Source organism: Misgurnus anguillicaudatus, chromosome 7 (genome assembly GCF_027580225.2).
Source record: "Misgurnus anguillicaudatus chromosome 7, ASM2758022v2, whole genome shotgun sequence".
NCBI lineage: Eukaryota > Metazoa > Chordata > Actinopteri > Cypriniformes > Cobitidae > Misgurnus > Misgurnus anguillicaudatus.
In genome coordinates, this window is record NC_073343.2 from 38,230,469 (window position 1) to 38,249,458 (window position 18,990).

An 18,990-nucleotide genomic window follows, 5' to 3' on the forward strand; every position below is an offset into this window, starting at 1 on the left:
AAATCAATGTTTGTAGCAAAACAGAACATATAGCATACAGGAAACATTGTATCATTTCGTAGAAACATTAAAATAAGCAACTTCTGCTATTGATAATAAAAGATATATAAATAACTGAAGCTAATGATAAATTTGTCAGTGTTTTATAATCAGATAAGTGTGTTTGTGAGTCATAGTGAAACTGTGTTTAGGGATGTGTTGTTCATGCGGAAGTGTGTGTATGTTCGTGTTTTTACAGCAGAGGGCATCACTGAATGTTCACTGACTTGCAGTCTTTCAGATGATGGATTAAACTCTTAAAAGCTCGTCTGGTATTTGAGGAAAAGTTACTGGAGCCGCTGGCAGTGCGCGTTCATGTGATCCGCGGGCGAGCTTTCCTGTATCCTTCAGATGAAAGATGCGGGAAGGACTTCAGTGTTTATTCACAAGTCTCGTTTCACTTTCCTAATTTCTATCGGTATGTATTTTACTGTAACTTATTGGAAGTGGTATTAAAATATATTTGTGCAGTTTATTCATTCGAGGAAGTATTAAAACGCGTTTTAAAGAGTCTACCTTAAGCGATGCTCGCAAATGATTGTGTTGGGAATTTTTACCGCACCCTTTTATTAAATATAACTTATTTACACTTGCATACTGATATGCTTCTCCTCCTCACTTATGCAAATATCGATGCTATTTTTGTTTAGTTTAATTCGGATCAGGTTAAGATATTCGACGTGCTGTTTAAGCATCTACTAAATTAGATAAAAATCAAATATGCAATAATTAAAAATAATAATATGATCTACTTGTAACGTGCTTAATGTCTCTAAAATGCATTAAATTTGTTAAAAAAAACTGAATTGCAGATGGTAACAGGATTCAGTTAACAGGTGCAACTTGATCAGATAAAAATTATGATGTTTGAGGTTTTTTATAAGGGCCTCTTCTTTGTATAGTATAGCAAGTAAACGTGTTAATTTGTTTACTTATTTAACTTTTGAATTTCATAATTATGAGGCCAATGTTTTATTTAACACAAACAACTCTCCACCTTACAGAACAAAGACAAGCTGTAAACTATGTGTGTAAGAGATTAAACCTAACTAAAACTAACCTGACCTCATGACATTTAGACACTGTAACACTTTTGAAGTACGGCAGCCACAGCTATGGACTGATCTGGCGAGTATTTATTAAAAAAAAATTAATGTGAAAAAGCTTTAATATAGGGTGTTAAATGCTTTCATTGTGTACAATAAATAGCATTACAGAAATTCTATTGGATTTAATGGTTGTAATGGAAACTATGTCTCCGTGGGTCTATACTGGTATGTGTTGGGTTTTTTTGGCGGGACTATTAAGGCCAACTAAAGTAATGGTTTTAATGGTAATAGCTAATGATTTTAATGCAAACCATTACAATTTCTCTGATGGTTTATATGGTTTTGTTTTTTGCCAAGTAATGCGTATAAACTCAAGTAGAAAAAATGATCTCAGTATAATTAAACACAGCAGCACATCATTTAATAACATTCACTATTAAAATGTTTATTAATGCATCAAATCTGTGTTTACCACAAGCAGACTTTGACATCTCTTAAATACATTTCTTATGATGTGCAAGTACAAAATTGTGGCTGTGGTAAAAATGTGTGTCAAAATAAGAATATCATAACATTTTATTTTATTTATTCGATTAAAAAGATTTGTGTGTCTGGATGCATCTTAAATTTGGAGAATGTGACAGTATTGTGAAGTAAAATTGAATGCAAAACCAAATAATGTTTCATTTAGGAATATAACAAATGGTTAGGGCAAATAATAGCAGGTTGAGAAAATAGCATGTGGTTAATCCTCAGGAAGCCCCAAAGCTTAAAGAGAAAGATGACATTTCCTGAACTATATTGAACTCGGTCAGGCCTTAAGACATTGATGTTGCTAAAAGAGGGCACACGCAGAATTCCTTAGTCAGCAGTTTAAACTAAACTGACTTCCCATTTTACAATCGGTTTTAAGTTATTGACTTTTATCTCTGCTGTGGTTAGAAGTTCGTTTGGCTCGTGCGTGTTTGTTATGATTTAGTTGTGATTCTCTTTGTGGGTCATTTTAAGAGGCCAACCTTTACAAAAGAAACGGATAATAGACATAGAGAGGTAAGAGTTATCATTCATAAGATATTATTATGACAGAAATGAATGAAGCTGATATATTTTACAGCCTTTTGTGTATATAAACAATGTTAGTTTTGTTGTAGCAACTCTACTTAATTATTGCTATGAATTCATTCACTATTAATGGTGCTGTTTAAATGCACTTTTTGTGATAACATTTACTGAACATATGTGTTGTCTTTCACCGCATCCATTGACCGCATCAACGGGAATGGACGGCTAATAAGCATTGGATTATAAAACAGGATTGTTAACAGATCTCTGGATATATCAAAAACATATGCAATGCTTGCATTATTAATGTAATTCATTTATATTTAATTCAATACGCAGTTTAACACCTTGTACATACAGTTTTAACAGTTGACTGTACTATTTGTGGTAAGGCGGGCGAGTTTATTCTAAGATGAAGTCATAAATCCGAGATTCCAGAACTTAACGTAATGCATTACCAAATTCCTGATATACAAAATATGTATTTGGTTATGCATTTAACAACTGAAAGAATTTAAATCATTTGAACGCAAAATGAAACTAATATGAGGGAAATGCATTTCACAACTGTTAGGTGAACGTAAATGTACAGTACTTACAGTAGACCATAAGGTCATGCTTTGATAGCTCAACCAATAACAGTGATGCAAGTTTAGAAAACTGATTGAATTGCAATCATACAGATTATAGCATAATATTAATAATCTTGATTATGAAAGATTTCAACAGCACTCAAAACTGTACTATCATTATTACAGTACAGTGAGTGTACTGTAAATTATTGTTGAAAAATATCCTTAAACTGTTGAGGCACAGCTTAACGTTTGTTATATAGACAAACAAGCGTTGGAGATTTGTGTCTTTGAATCTTTCACTTTGATGACCCGATTCTTTAATAAACGTTATAAGTTCATTTCATCTTGTTCCACTAACTGGTCAAAGTCTGGCATGTTCACACGCTCAGTAAACAGACCGAAGTGAAGATGGAAACTTTCAAAACCACAAAGAGCCCTTGAGCTTTTGACACTCTCTGTGTGTTAATCTGATTCAGAGTTAAACGAATGATCTGTTTTCACACCTAGAAAACAAACTCAACATCTGTCACTCGCCAAACGCACAGAAACATACGCACACCGTTTTGTAAGAGTTTAGGATTAAACTCAATAATGTCTTTAAGATGTGCAAATCGATATAAAAAATGTAAAATGCTCTACGTGAAAGCTTTCAGCGGCAGCCAATCAAAATGTTAATCAAAATAGATGTTTTTATGACACCATGATCTTTTAAATAATTGAGATACAGATCAAATAACCATTCTATGTTCTAAACACACCATGTGACAGGAAGCTGGTGTCTAAACTTTATATTCAGATGAATGTAAGAGGAAACCTCAGACTGAGTCATGGTGTGACTTTACTGTATCTACTGTGTGTTAAAAAATACTATATTTTTAGTTTGTTTTGTGGTTGAATACTTGTTAAGGAGAGAATAAAGTCATCTCAGGCGAGCAATAAGTTTTGTACAATTGAACGTGAAACCAGAGTTGACCATTGTAATATGTCTGCCTGTGTGTCGGCCATTTTATATTTGTAGTTTTGTTCTAGTCTTCATTTGTAGTCCTCTACTTGTTGGCCTGCTTTAGTGTGCTCACCTGTGTATGGATTCAATTGGGGGGGGGGGTTCACTTTTTTGCTCTTGAGTGTTTTTGGGTTGGGTTCTGCCTTCTGCACTTGTGTTTTTGCCATCCAACTTTACAACCCTGTTGGCTGCACATTATAGAAAAATGATATCCCTTTATTTTATATTTGTCATTTGCACTACAGTAATAAATGCATAGTGATTTAAAAACATTTCTATTATTTTCTTTTTGTAGGAGTGACGTTTTGATTACAGAAGAGTCCGCCCAAGCAATGATAGTCCATCCATTCAATCTTAAAAAAAAGTTTCATTTACAAGACATAACTAAAGCATCTTTTCATGGTGACATCTGAACAATCATGTAACCGCATACTCTCAATCCATTATAATAACGGTAAAAACAGTGTCACCTTAATCATGACAGAAAATCTTTATGAGTCAAATCAGTTCACTAACCACACCAACGGGAACTATTTGTTCCAGCCAAGCCCAGGCGCACCTCACTATGGTGTGCCTAACATAAACTCGATTCACTCATCACCAATGTCTCCACGTCTTAGTCAAGAGCAAATAACATCTCCTGTCCCTCCAGGACCTGATGTTTCTCCTTTGCTCGATATGCCAAACAGTGCTGGGAGTTGGGATTACAATCAGTTTGGAAGGGGATCATCGTGGGGTTCACCTCAGGATGAACTATCTGAAAGCACAGCTGTTTCTCGAATCCACCCCTTCAATGTTAACGAATCGCCGAATTCCAAAGACAACAACCCTCAAAGGTTGGACCCGTTCTCTAAGGCGTTCCCGACCAAGAACATTCACCTTCTCTTCGAAGACGGCAACAGGACGGCTGATAAAAACTCAGAAGACAATCATATGTCAGGTGTCTTCCAATGTGGAACGTTCTCGGATGGATCAGACAGACAACACTTACAGTCTCCCGTTTTTAATCCCATGGGTCAAACGCAAACAATAAGTGATCAGACTGGATTTCATTCATCAGACAATCAAAACTCACTGCACGGCCTTTATCAAAACCACCAGCATTTCAATTATGGATACCAGCAACTCAAACAAAAAGCGACCAATGTTGAGCAGGTAAACCGAGCTCTTCATAAACCCCAGAGCTCTTGGTTTCATCAGCACGGCTATCAAAGTCACCTAACGCCGTATCCCATTGGTCTGAACCAACAACAACAGCTTCATCTACAACCCAGAGGAACGTTTGCACATAAAACTCATCTGGACTGTCAGGAGTGTCCGTCTCCAACCTACAGCCACGGTCAAGACTTCAAGACCCCAGAACAGCAAAACTTCTCAGGCCTTCTGTCACCTCACTACCAAGACCAGCAATATATCCATCCACTTTCCCATCAAAACAATATCTACCAACACCAGCATTCACAGGAGCACGTGCAGTCAATCCCTGTAAAGCAAAGTAACGTGTTTCACGATGGCCATTTGGCGTCGTACGACAAACACTCTGCACCCAACACGCCTGTGTTTTCTAGTCCCAAAGAAGACGCACAGTCCGGTTTCAATTTCTCCAACAGAAGTGAAGATATCTGCAGCTCCCATTATTCAAACAAGAATTCAGGGCACAATAGAGCCGTTTCACAGACGACTATGAGGGCAGATATATTTTCACATCTACCAGCTCAGTGGTCACAGGTATCACGTTTTGCATTTTATTAGATTACGGTTGTGCACTATGAGGTTCTCATCGATATCTTTGTCCTTGCAGGCATCTTCAGCTGATGTTCAGGATGAAACTACATCACAACATTACAGGTGTGACAATCTGAATGATGTTTTTTGTAAGGAATAATTAACAATGGGCCGCCAGTGTCCGTTACACAGCGGGTGTGCATTTTTTTTATGAACTGGAGTCAATTATTCTGCTTTTACCACAGTTGAGACATTGTTTGGTTGTTTTATTTTACGAAAAATAAATGCACATCCTTAAAATGTCTGTCAACCAATCAAAATGAAGCATGCAACAGCCTTGTGATATAAGTGTGGATTTAAATTTGTGTTTTAGATTTCACCGAATAATAAGTTCATCTATTAATGAAGTTGTTTTTGGTGCTAGGGCAGAAAATGGGCCCTCACATCCCAGAATGAGATGCACCGTTTGTAACAGGGAATTCAAAAGTCTTCCAGCTCTGAATGGACACATGCGCTCCCATGGAGGATTTCGAACAAACGCCTCATCCGTTAAGGTGATACAAGTCTTCAATTTTAAGTGTTTACCCAAGAAGTACTATTCTGTAAACATTCACTTACAGTCATGTCATTTTAAACTTTGTGCTCCTGTTACTCTGTGATCTTCTTGGATCACCAATGGAAATGTTTTGATCCATTTTCTGTAACGCCATCTCAATTTTTGTTTTATGGAAAACTGTCAATCATATGTTTGCAACAATGAGTGACTAAATAATGACAAAACATACAGTAAGTGGAAACATTTTGTTACATTGCTTTACTTCTTTGTTTTAACAGAGAGAAGTACAGATTCATCTGCACAATGATGGCTTTCAAACCAATCCCATCATTTTACCCGTGTCAGTTCCTGTGAAGAATTACCAAATCCCCTCCAAACTTAATCTTGGTACTCATTGTCATCAGAAAGATGATGATCGCAGTGTTCAGTCACCCCTCCCTCCTGTGCGGAACCAGCCTTCCTGTGTGAGTATTTGACATTCATGGGTATTTTTAGATTTGGTTTGAAAAAAAACCCCACATAATATTGAAATTGGAGGCCTGTGACATTTGTGTATGTTAGCTATAAGATCTCATAGGTGTGCATGTGTGTGTGAACATATATGCATATATTTATAGTATGAATACACTAAATATACACTACTGACTTATTTCACATTCACAATTTTAAACAGTAAACATAACAAAACTATGACATAACACAACTGTAACTATACACTCTTAAAAATAAAGGTGTTTCACAAACGGCCATTTATCATACTTCTGTGTGTGGGATTTTAGATAAAGAGATCCGTCTCAGGTGGAGAATGTGGATCTAAACAGGTTAAACCGAGATATCGTCAGTGTTTGGTCCCTCTCATGATTCCTCCGCTCAGTGCCGGTCAGGAGTCCAGAGGTGCTGTGCTCTTCAGAAGTCTGCTAAAAACACCCAGCAGCAGGGGTGATGACGTACCGTACACCCCTCCACCCATGCTCAGTCCTGTACGCCCGGGCTCGGGTCTCTTTAGTGCTGTTAATGGAAGAAGTGTGGGCGGTGGGACAGAGACTGATGGTGATGTCCTCCACAGCCCAAAAGGTAAGAGTCAATGTCTGCTTTCCATTACTGTACACTATATGAAATGTAACTTTATATTGCAGAATTTTACGACCTGTTATGTTTGTGAGTTATTCCAACATAATCTCACGTGAATTTGTACGTATTTTACAAATTGGCTAATTTGTATGATTTTGTACGAAGTAAATTGTACAAAACCATACGATTATAAAAAAAATGAAACCCCCTTACCGCAACAACATAGGGGTGAAAGCAAACTGTACAAAAACAGTGTAGTCATATGAATTCATACGAATTAGCCACATCGTAAAATACGAACAAATTGCCATGAGATTATGTTGGTTATTAATTAATGTTATATACATCTATTATTCACAGGTGATCCAGAAAACTCTGCTGTTACTTTAGCACAGAAAGTTGTCAATGTAACACCGTAAGTATTTAAATTATTTTATATTTAAAAGTGACGTGATTTCTGTAGTTGCCAGATGTAATTTAATTGGTACATACATTTATTTGTAATTTATTGGTTGCCAGAAGTTGCTATGTGGTTGTTATTCTCCTTTTTTTTACAATCCTCACTTATGAACAACACCAATAAAGATACAACAAACAAACACTCGAGGCAAAACATTAAAGTCGATTCCAACGCGATCTCATGCCAATTCTTACATATTATAACGTTAATTCGTATTGATTCGTACGACCACATTCATACATTTTTGTACGATTTGCCTTGACCCGTGTGACTTATGTTAAGGGGCGGAGTTAGGGGTGGGTTTTCGTTAATGTTTTTTATGATAATCTTACGTTTTTGCGCATTTAACTTCATATGAATTTGCCAACTCGTAAAATATGTACGAATTCTCATGAGATCAGGCTGGTCGATTCACATGAACAAACTTTAAAATGGGATTGGCAAAAGTATTTTTATCATTTTACGATTTCAAACCTACATTATACCAACAAACACAAAGCTCACTGCAAATTATTTCATTGTCAGATTGTAAATAATTATTTAAAATGTTGACAGTCTCATACTATTAGCCTGTAACTGTAATACCTGTTTATTGCAGGCGAATTAATATTGGTGAAGAATTTCAAGCTAAAATCCCAGAAATTAGTCAATCCCCCACAGAGGAAGATACCCATAATGCAGTTCTTCTGTGGATGCCCACCAAAGATCTGGATACCCATAATAACCAAGAAAAAGGTAACTTCAGTGGATTTTATTGTGTTAAAAGATTTGTTTTTTTTATAGAACTACCTTTGACTTTATTGTCTCATTTTAGTGGACGATCTGTTAAAAATGGCTTGTTCTAGTGTACTACCAGGAGGAGGAACAAACACTGAATATGTCTTACATTGTCTTTTTGAGTGTAGAGGAGATATTATGGTTAGTATGGTTTATTACAACGTTTAATCTGTAAAATGTCTTCTCTAAAAACTCTTTATTGTGTTCCAGAATACCATTGAGACACTTCTCTTGCCCTGGAGAAACACATTCGGCCACAAAACAGACTATCATTACGCAGGTGCGTGACAAACCGCATGGTCACTATTCAATAGACTTTGTATCTAAAAATATCCAAGCTTTTTATTTTAATGTAAATGATCACGTCATCTGTATGAATTTCCTCCTGAGGAAGTATAATAAAATCAAAAGCTACATAAAATATTAAATTAAAATGATTCATCTCCCTCATCTCTAATCAACCAGGTTCAGATTTGTGGAGTCCCCAAGAGAAGCGACTTCTGAATAAAGCACTATTACTGCATAACAAAGACTTCTATCTCGTCCAGAAAGTGGTAGTTAGCGCTTTATTTAACAAGTCACGCAGTTATAATTATAATACTGTACATGCATTAGTATTAATCTGTGACTCTGTGGTTTGGTAACTGTGAGAAACCTTTGTGTTTTATAGGTCAAGACTAAGACCATAGCTCAGTGTGTTGAATATTACTACACGTGGAAGAAACGGTTGCGTTTGGGTACGAGAGTTAGTTCAGCTTTGACTACTCCTGTTCAAGAACAGCAGGTGAGTTACTGTCCTGTTTTTAATCCATTCTGTTGTGTTTCTTAAGTTATATTTATATTTGGGTAAACTCGATTAAACCCATCAAGAACTTGCTTTTAGATTGCAATAGGTTAAAGGACCGGGTCACATTTTTAACAAAAATTTAAAGAGAAAAATAAGAAATTATGGGTCATTTACTAACAGCTTGCGCCAGCGCAAACACTTCTTTTACAGTCAGGTTTTAAAACAATAATAAAATGCGATGCATTTGTAGTTTTCTTTTTAGAAACAAAATGTATGGGTGGAGAGAATTTAAATGAATCACGCAACACAATTTAATAAGTTTACTGGTATAGTATATGTGGCATTATTTTATGCCTAAAAAAGCATGTCGTAAACCCTATGCTAATTTGCGCTGCTCTTGCGTTGGTCATTATGGAAATAAGATTTTTGCGCTTGTGTTCTTTGACATAAACCTTTTTTTAAATTGCGCTCTCACGCTAACTTATGCTGTTAAATAAATCTGGCCCTATATGTCACTAGATAAAAATACATTTCTTTTTAGCACCATTATCATTTTGCATTGTTTATTATTATTACTATGTTTTGCATTATTTTTGTGACATTTACCGACAATTTTTTTGCTACCACAAACAATGTTATTTTCATTATTGTAAAAAAACTAATTTGCATTTTTTTTGTGTTTATTATTGTAGTATTTGTTATACTACTTTGCTCAGATATTAAATTATTGTATTCAAGTATTTTTTACTTTAAAACCAGAATCACCATTAAGAATAATACGAAATACAAAGAAACACAAACTCAAAAGTAAAATGTTTAAATGGTTACAAGAAGTTTAGAGGAACAGATTAAAGTTTAGAGGTGCAAATTGTCATGGAAAATAAGATATAAAAATAATAAAGAAATAATACACAATATATCAATTAATATGAAAAATATAAAGTTATTAAATGTTATATATAATTACGAACGACTAATCTGTTATATACTTAAAAAGTTTGGGCTGTTGACGTGAGCAGCGGTTAGATTGTAGGTGTAATAATTTTAGTTATGCGTGTTACCACAATACACAAACGTCTTTCACAGTTACCTACACTTTAACTTAGCGAAAGAATTACTTCACCACTAAGGTAATTTTACATTTCAACTTACATCTAATTATTTATCTATATATTGGGTATTATTAATTTATTAGTATTATATTGCTTTTCTATTTTTATGTGTATGCAATTCATGAATTAGGAGCACTGGTCAAAAAGCCTCACGACAGAACAAGAAACCAAGAGCAAAAGCTCAGACTCCCACACTCTGTTTGTCTGTGAAGTCTCTGTAAGTATTTGTCAGGTATTATACTGCAGTACTGAAACTGGGTGTATTATCATTTCCTGTCATTTACTAGTATACACACACTGCACTGCCTCTGCATTCTTTGAAATGTGATGAACTTGCTGGTTTGTGTGGCATATGTGTGCCTTTATGTCATTTTATAATTGTTGGTGTTTGTCAATGCATCACAGATTATAATGTTTATACTAATGATTATGGAGTATGGATGAATAAAGTATTATTGTGCAACCTATCTTTGCAACCTATCACCATAGCAACCACATTGCATCAGTGCAGTTATAAACATTGAAGTGTTCTTTTAGTAACAGCACAACATCATCATGGCAACAAAGGCATGGGCGTCGGAAGCCAAACAAAATGTGGGTGGGTCCAAAACATTTACTGGCGTAAAGGCATTTTTTTGTATTCTGGTGCCTTTAAGTAAACAAGTGCTTTTATAGCCTAAAAACTTAGTTTACCTTGTTGTGTCGCGGCCCGGAGTGCAGCAGGCAAAAGTATTGACATTTTCAAAAACACAAAATGGAGTTTAAATTATATACTGTAAACTCAAATAAGGCAGATGGAATGGATTTGAGGAAGCAGCAGCATGAAAGTCAAGGCTGTAGCTAAAACGCGAAATGGAGTTTCATTTATTAAGGCATTCCCATAGACGGTAAAAATTATGGAAGTATTGTAGGTGACCGTGCGTCACTGTGCAACACTCGCAGATAACCGAAAATGGGTAAGAGGCGGGACGTGAGTTCAGATAAGGTGGCTGGTTACTGAAACCACGCCCACCTAGCTTGATGGTAGTGATAGCAGTGGCAGTTCACCTGTCACTCAAGTCGTCACACCCTTAATTATTTAAAGGGACAGTAAGTAGGGTTTTAAGTGTTTTATTAATCAAAATCAATGTCTTTATTCATAAATATGTCTTCGTTGGTGTCAAATGACCTCTGCCAGTGATCTGACTTTTCTTTGTAAGCTTAGAATTTTTTCTCTTTACTTACATTGAACGGGTAAGTCCAAGGAGGCTTCCATGTCGTTCCGCAATACTGATAAACTATAATAGCAGAGAGGGACAAAAAGCACTAGCCTACCAACGCGTTTTCACAAAAAAATTCACCCCCTTCACAAAATTAGCTATATAGACCAAAAACACTGTTTGTACCAGAATGTAAACGTATTATTTTCTGCTGTAAAGTTGGGCATTTTAACATGGGGGTCTAAGGGAATTGACTCCCTTTTGGAGCCTGTCTTTAGTGGCCCTTTGATGAATTGCAGTTTTCAAACAAAACGGAGCGTAGCTAACTCCTCCCCCTCCCTTCCGTGCTTTCTGAACGAGTCATGAACCGCCCAACACCAACTCCCAAATCCTTTTTGTCGTTTATTGGCTGGAACACTTTGTTATGTTTCGTGGTGGTAGGTTTGACCACTTTGTTTTTGATGCAGTTTGCGAAGCCTGGGCTGTCTACAGAGACCGAGTTTTTTATAGTGTGTTCAGAGGACAGGCAGCTAGCAGATAGTGAGATGTTTACTGTATGAAACAAAAAAAAATTTTATGGCCTAAAACTCGCTTAGAGCACCTTTAAGTCACTTCCGTATAGAATTCATCAGAAAGATTGGAAGGTTGCCCTTCGGGCATTCCTAGTAAAATGAATTTGACTGTTGGTGCTCTGACAAGTGAACAGACATATGCGCTAAATTAGTGAAAAATTGAGTGGGTACAATTATATCATTGGCCTTAAAGTTAGTGGGTCTTTTCCCACCCACATATAATGGTTCCGACGCCCATGACCAAGGGTCATCCACACTTATATAATGACCATAAATAGTGGTTGGTTTCTATCTACCAATGATACTTTTGATTTTTTTATGAAAATTTTGATCTATTAATGATACTTAAATGATTCAGTCATGGTTTAGTCATTTCAAACCTGTGGGCTGATTTATTTCTGTGGGTTATTGTTTGAAGAACTTTCATACTAAAACTTGTGAACACATCCGTTTGAGCTCCAAAAGCAATACAGTAGCTTAGTAAATTACTTATAACATCTTCATTTCTTTTTTTGCACAAAATGATTGTCAGGTCTTACTATTGCAATAGCTTAAAATATAGTGCACGTATAATATTAATTGTGCTTTTTGGAGTATTAACAAATCTGTGTTCGCTGTAAACCGGACTGTGTTGTGACAAAACTTTAATTTTGAGGTGAACTTTTCCTTAAGTTTTATAATGTCAATATTTTCTTTAAAGCAAATGAACGGAAAACTATGGAATCAGAACAACCTCGGTCAGCTTTGTAGCTCGCCAGCAGAACACCGAGCATCCACGGTGACTCAATCTTTGGGTTCGGGTTCTGTAAGAAGTTCCCCTTCCAACAGCACCACCAGTGGAGATACAGATTCAACTCTTGTATTTCCCTGCACCGAATGTGGAAAGTAAGCCAGTCAGAAACAGAAACATCACAATACAGTTATGAGTCACAGTGGTTATGATCTGATTCATATTACATCTCATTTCATAGGGTGTTTTTTAAAGTGAAAAGTCGAAATGCCCACATGAAGACACACAGACAGCAAGAGGACACATACTTGTGGCAGTTTCCCAGAGTCCCTGATCAAGATAACGGGATCATGACATCTGACTGTCCTGCTGCACTAAAACAAGCCACACGCCTTCGTTCTGCTGACGGTACTGCAGAAGAAAACACATTTCCTTTGAATGACATAAGTTCTGTGCAGGAAATCAGTTGCCCATTAAAGACTGTCATACAGAGTCAGCTGGACTATATCACAAGTTAGTCCTTGAGCTGACGAAGGGTACCATTGATAACATCCATATTGGTTTTAAAAGTACATATTGTGCCAGTTTCATCTTTATGTTTAAATATTCTCTGAAATCCTGTTAAATAAGTCTCTGTATCACATTTTATTTGAATAAACCTCCAGTATTCTTCTTTCCGTTCACTAAACGTCTTGAACGGTGCTATAACCTAGCACCTAAAAGTGCATATAGCATCCATATCACTAAAAACACTTCTGACAGCCATTGGAGGGGACTCGAAACCAGCTTTATTACACAGGGCTTCATGAAGACCAACTAGTCTTTTAGACCAGTGGTTCTCAAACTGGGGGCTGCGAGATGGACCCCAGTATTATGACATTTTATAAAATACATTAATTTATCATAAATTCTGTGTAATTAAACCTCAGAAACATAAGGGTACTAACCAACAGCAATATGTTGTATAATTTAATATGTTTTGTTTTATTAAAATTGTAAGTTTTACAATGTTTAATGTCATACATTTTCTTTGGGGGGCCACAAAGGGATGCACCTACACAAGAGGAGGGGGTTGAGAACCACTGTTTTAGACAACACACCAATGTTCCCATTTACACATTTGGCAGACACTTGAATCCAAATTTTTAAAAAAATGTTTTCTCGAAGTGGACAGTCCCTTACGAAAATTAACCATGGTTTTATTGTGAAAAGTGTAGTTACCATGTTTCTTTGGGGCTTTGATTACTATCAGCAAAACCATGATTTTACTACACTAACCATGGTTAAACTATGGTTTTTGGAAAAAAAACATGTTTTTTTTTGTGGTTAACATGGTTTTACTACAGAAACCATGTTTTTTTTTTTTAACTGTAGTTAGATTAATTTGTGTAAGGTGTGGTGTCGCTATTGCAATAACCGTCAGGTAATGATCATATTTTTGTAATATTTTATATTATGTAATAAGGGCCCAGATTTACTTTATAATGTGTTTTGACCAAAATACTGTCAATTATCCGACCATGTAGCACTTTTGACTAGGTTAAGTAACAACCAAGATTCTCAAGAAGATTAGCATGCACGCACACTAGCAAACAAAGATGATTAGCAGACACGCTCTCATTAATTTTGTTTTATGACTGAAAGCCCAAAACGTCGAACTCTTGGTACAGTAACAAAAATTTTGATATTTTACACAATGAAAAAGTGTTTGCTTGTCAGAAGTGGGATTCGAACCCACGCCTCCAGAGGAGACTGCGACCTGAACGCAGCGCCTTAGACCGCTCGGCCATCCTGACATGCTAGCAACCGCGGCGCAGCTAATGGCTAATTATTTCTCCTACTGTGGGTAGGGTTGCCAACCGTTCCGTATAATACGGAATCGTCCCGTATTTGACACATAAAATTCTTGTTCCGTATTGAACTGATACGGAACGCAGTTTGTTCCGTATTTTATGAAAATTTATTCAGTGCAAATACATGACAGACACATAGCTTATATGTCAGCCATGAACGAAGACCGCGTCATTTGTATAAGAAAACCCTGACAGTGCGGTAATTTCTCCCTCTGTTTGTCTATGATCAGCGTAGCGTTTTTAACATCTTGCAGCCCCATTGGTCGTTTCAGTCATTCATTGTGATGTCACGTATCATAGCAACGATGACGACAAGTGACAACAGCGGGAAATGTAAAAATGACTGCATCCGAGCAGCCGGCGAAAAAGAAATGAGCACAAAAATATAGAATTGAATGGGAAAATGACTACCCGTGGCTGAAATGCGTGAGGGACAATGAATACAAGGACAAATGTACCATATGCAATCGCGTTTTTTCTGTTTGTCACGGCGGAGTGTGTGATATTAAGCAGCACGCATGAGGAGATAATCACAAGAGGAGCGAAAATCTGCGGGCACAGGATGGAGCAATGTCAAGGTTCATTGTCCGTCAGTCGTATCCAGAGGCTCATATGGTATGTAATTATGTGGATTTTTAAAGCTCAAATATAGTTAATAAGAAAGTGATTATATTAAAAGAGATAGTACAGGTTTCGCTTAACAATCCACATATATCTCTCTCCAGTGCTCTCCCTCTGTTCCCGTGTCCCGCTCCATAATGTGTAAATCATTTCTGATGGGTTTCTTATTAAATACTTATGGATTTAGATAGCTCAAGGTTTAAAAAGGGTGGGGTCTTTGAAGAGGGCGTATTATAAACTTAACAAAAGCATGGTTCATTGTTGGCAAAATGATCATGATAGCCTTTATATTTCACGTCTATGTGGTTCCGTCTTGTATACTTATTAGGCATACTTTGCTATTCATTAAATATTTAGGCCTACGAAATTGTATGAAATATATTTATCTAAATTTATCAATTAGTTTCCACTATTTTCACCAGAAGTCTTCATTTCAGGGGTTATTTTTTTCAAAATTCTCTTCCGCGTGGGCTTGTCACCGGACCCAGGCAAACACCCATACCCCCCCCCCCCCCCCCCCGTTCCTTATTTCCATTTCAGAAAGTTGGCAACCCTAACTGTGGGCAATCATACAATGAGCACAATTGGTCATTTTTAATGTTAGATATTACTCTCATTATTTATTAGATTGATAATATTACATTTCAGTAAAAGCAAACGTCTTCAGCTAGGCAAAACAACAGAGTTGGTCATGAAAAGCGGGCACTGACGTACAAATCGTGCGCCCGAAAACTGGATGAACACGTAGCAGACACTATTTCGTCACATATTTACTTTTAACGTTTGTTGGAAAAACAGTAAACAATAGCAAATACATAATATTAATTTACCAACCCGAAACTTTCCTATCCAAAGAACGGTTGGCGCTAAGAAAAAAACGTAAGAGTGACCAGAGCATGTGCATGGGCAGTTGGCACCTTCATGGGATTCATCTTGTTTATTTGCGGTGGTTCAGTGTCTAAAATGCAAATAATATGCAACAGAACAGCTAAACAAATCCGTTGTCATCAGTACAAAAATATATCTTTAAATCGTATTCTTTCTGACTGTTACCTAATGTCTATATGGTTACCTTCGTCTGGCATTTCACAGTCTACTTTTTGTGACGTATGATTGGGGTGGGCTTTTTAGAAAAGCGCATTTTATTGGCAATTAAAAACGTCAATCACGTTAAATGCCCATAAACGGAGTGTCAGGCAATGACGACGCTCGCTCACGGGCACGAGCGCCCTCAAGCAGGAACATTTCAACATCTAGATATGTTTTTTTACCGATTAACATCGATTTAATCTCGATAGAACCGTATGTATTGCATTAACGCGTTTGTAGACTTGTTTATATGTTAATATGACATTATTGTACATACAGTAAGTTTTGAGAAGCGTGTATAGTGTTTATAACGGTGTCATGTTTTGATGAAAGCCAAACCAAATAAACGCTGAGCTAAAGGTAACTTTATATATATATTTTTCAGTTTGCAATATTTTTTGTTCCCTAAACCCCATACATAGATATGTATTTGCATGTCTTTGGTCAAAAATATGTTCTTGGATGGTACAGTTAAAATAATGATATATTATATAATATATAATTTATTATAATAAAATAAAATGTAATTATGCCTTACACTCAATATTATGAATATGTAACTAAATAATCAATGCTAATAATATTGATGGTTGTTTTATTTTTTTTTTACATTTTCTTTTAGCTTAAACTCATTCTCATTGTTTTTAACCTGTAGCACTTTGAGATCTGTACAAGTGCATTATAAATAAAATGTATTATTATATACATTGCAATATTATTTAAGGAAAAAACTGAAATCTACTGTAATGTAATGTAATGTAATGTAATGGTTTCATTATACAATGCAATATTCTTTTATTGTTCTATTATTTCAAGCAGTCACTGTAAACAGAAAAGATTTAAACTCATGGCATCGGCTCAACCTCCAAATTTCTCCTGGGTGGATCCTGGTAAAGTGGCTGGGATGGCAATGCCCAGGATGACGGCTCACTATCAGTACCTGCTGAACAACGGCATAAAGCATCTGGTGAGCCTAAGTGAACGTAACCCTCCTTATCACGACACCTGTCCAGAGCTGACCTTTCACCGCATTAGGATTCATGACTTCTGTGCTCCAACATTTGATCAGATAAAGAGGTTTCTGTCTATAGTGGAGGAGGCCAATGCAAAAGGAGAGGTAAAACAAACAAGCCCACCCAAGCTTTATATATGTGAAAAGATTTTAGCTGCATGCATAAAACACCTTTATTCTTTAAGACAAGAAAGCATTGTAAAATAAGTTGTTTACAAGAAATTCCCATACTTATTTTTCCCATACTTACACTTTAATTTCTTGACTTTGTCTATTTGTCAGGGTGTTGCTGTGCACTGTATGCTTGGTTTTGGCAGGACAGGGACGATGCTTGCCTGCTACCTGGTGAAGAGCAGGAAAATGAATGGAATTGATGCCATTAATGAGATCAGAAGGATTCGACGAGGGTCCATTGAAACTCGGGAGCAAGAACAAGCAGTGGTGCAGTTTTATCAGCAAACTAAAGTGTAAAATGGGAAAAGCTTCTAAATCATTTATTTTTATAATATGTATATGACTAATGTACTGTAAAGCAATAATATATAACCATAAACTTTTCAACCTTGTCTGTGTTTCTCTTTAAATGTGTGCATCTTAAGGTTTGGTTTGTGGGGAGTATGGAGTGTTATTCTTATTCTGGGTGATCCAGGCCCTCCAAAAAGTCCATGTTTGTGTCTCACGTTGGATTCATTGGAATCCGTTGAATTTATTAAGCCAAGGCTTTTCCATTTGCTTGTCTTTCTGTGCCTTGTAGTGTTTTGATTTGTCCACTAGAGGTCGACCTTACTCCAAAGATTCCCTTGATATTGCGTTTCAGAATTGTGTTTCTGTGAGTGAGATTATATAGAACAATTCGACGTTGTTAAATTGTAAACTTTGTGAAGACTGAAGCTACTGTAAAATTATTTTCAAAAATATTTACGGACAGATATTTAAAAAGCCATACTTGGCTTGCCTAAAGATTCTAGGCGGCGCTCGCGGGTTTACCTAGAAAAACTAACCAATGAGAGACAGCCTCTGTCTGTCAATCATTTTGCGACATGTTTGGGGGTGGGGTTTGTGGGAGAGCGCGTGTGCTGTAGCAACTGCAGAAATAAAGCATTATTTTAATAAATTATATTTAATCTTTAGTTTAAATATTTAATATTGGCAAACTGAGTGGAACCAATTTTATAGTTGCTATAGGTTTCTAGACTAAATGTCGTATTTTATATAACAAATAAAATAAATATATTTTAAATATATTTCAAATTATTTTTAAAATGGCCAAAATATGTATATGCTGAAAGATATTTTAAAAATGTTTACAAAAATGTATTTTTCACCTATATATTTTTTGAAAATTTTGATATATATAAAATAAATACATTTTAAAGCCTTTATGTGGCTAGTACGATACAAACCTCTTAAGATAACAGGTTTGAAAAGTTTCAAATTAAATGTATTTTCAACTTGCAAAAATCTACTTTTATATTTTATACATACTTGATGTATGTTAATATCTCTTAGAATGTGTACATTTTTATACATATTTTGTGTTAAGCTATTTAACACATTATGTGTCATTTTGTGTTCAAATAAATAGTTAAAACAACACAAAACGTGTTGTTACAATAATAATACAGAGATTAATGTGTTGTCCTTAACTAGACACAAAATGTGTTGTTCTAACACAACCGTTTATGAAGGTTAAAACTA

The 18,990-nt window shown here is 36.0% G+C and overlaps 2 protein-coding genes, 1 long non-coding RNA gene and 1 other non-coding gene across 10 annotated transcripts; 2 read left to right on the plus strand and 2 right to left on the minus strand.

The window, feature by feature from the left end:
- Positions 1-226: 226 nt before the first annotated feature.
- On the plus strand, positions 227-13,390 carry LOC129417711 (transcriptional-regulating factor 1). Of its 3 annotated transcripts, none has more exons than XM_055172540.2 (15): positions 227-457; positions 4,024-5,456; positions 5,530-5,576; positions 5,878-6,007; positions 6,288-6,473; positions 6,789-7,083; positions 7,441-7,495; positions 8,139-8,275; positions 8,355-8,458; positions 8,528-8,597; positions 8,783-8,871; positions 8,988-9,101; positions 10,347-10,433; positions 12,688-12,872; positions 12,959-13,390. In XM_055172540.2, the coding sequence occupies exons 2-15, from the start codon at positions 4,128-4,130 to the stop codon at positions 13,233-13,235; spliced, it is 3,105 nt and encodes a 1,034-aa protein (XP_055028515.2). In that variant the 5' UTR covers positions 227-457; positions 4,024-4,127; the 3' UTR covers positions 13,236-13,390. The 3 variants fall into 3 exon arrangements, with proteins under 3 accessions (XP_055028515.2, XP_055028517.2, XP_055028516.2); XM_055172541.2 differs by lacking the exon at positions 227-457 and adding an exon at positions 1,748-2,138; XM_055172542.2 differs by lacking the exon at positions 10,347-10,433.
- On the minus strand, positions 12,714-16,394 carry LOC129417714 (uncharacterized). 2 transcript variants are annotated; one of them, XR_008635836.2, is made up of 3 exons: positions 16,264-16,394; positions 13,026-13,128; positions 12,714-12,854 (listed from the first exon to the last, which is right to left on the minus strand). It is a non-coding gene; the product is annotated as an uncharacterized lncRNA (long non-coding RNA). The 2 variants fall into 2 exon arrangements; XR_008635835.2 differs by lacking the exon at positions 16,264-16,394 and adding an exon at positions 16,026-16,249.
- trnal-cag (transfer RNA leucine (anticodon CAG)) lies at positions 14,431-14,513 on the minus strand. The gene has a single exon. It is a non-coding gene; the product is annotated as a tRNA-Leu (tRNA).
- Positions 15,897-17,858, plus strand: dusp23b (dual specificity phosphatase 23b). Of its 4 annotated transcripts, none has more exons than XM_055172546.2 (3): positions 15,897-16,070; positions 17,097-17,397; positions 17,575-17,858. In XM_055172546.2, exons 2-3 carry the CDS (start codon positions 17,128-17,130, stop codon positions 17,761-17,763), a joined length of 459 nt encoding a protein of 152 aa, XP_055028521.1. In that variant the 5' UTR covers positions 15,897-16,070; positions 17,097-17,127; the 3' UTR covers positions 17,764-17,858. The 4 variants fall into 4 exon arrangements, with proteins under 4 accessions (XP_055028521.1, XP_055028522.1, XP_055028520.1 ...); XM_055172547.2 differs by having other exon boundaries at positions 17,100-17,397; XM_055172545.2 differs by lacking the exon at positions 15,897-16,070 and adding an exon at positions 16,325-16,640 and having other exon boundaries at positions 17,100-17,397.
- The last annotated feature ends 1,132 nt before the right edge of the window (positions 17,859-18,990 follow it).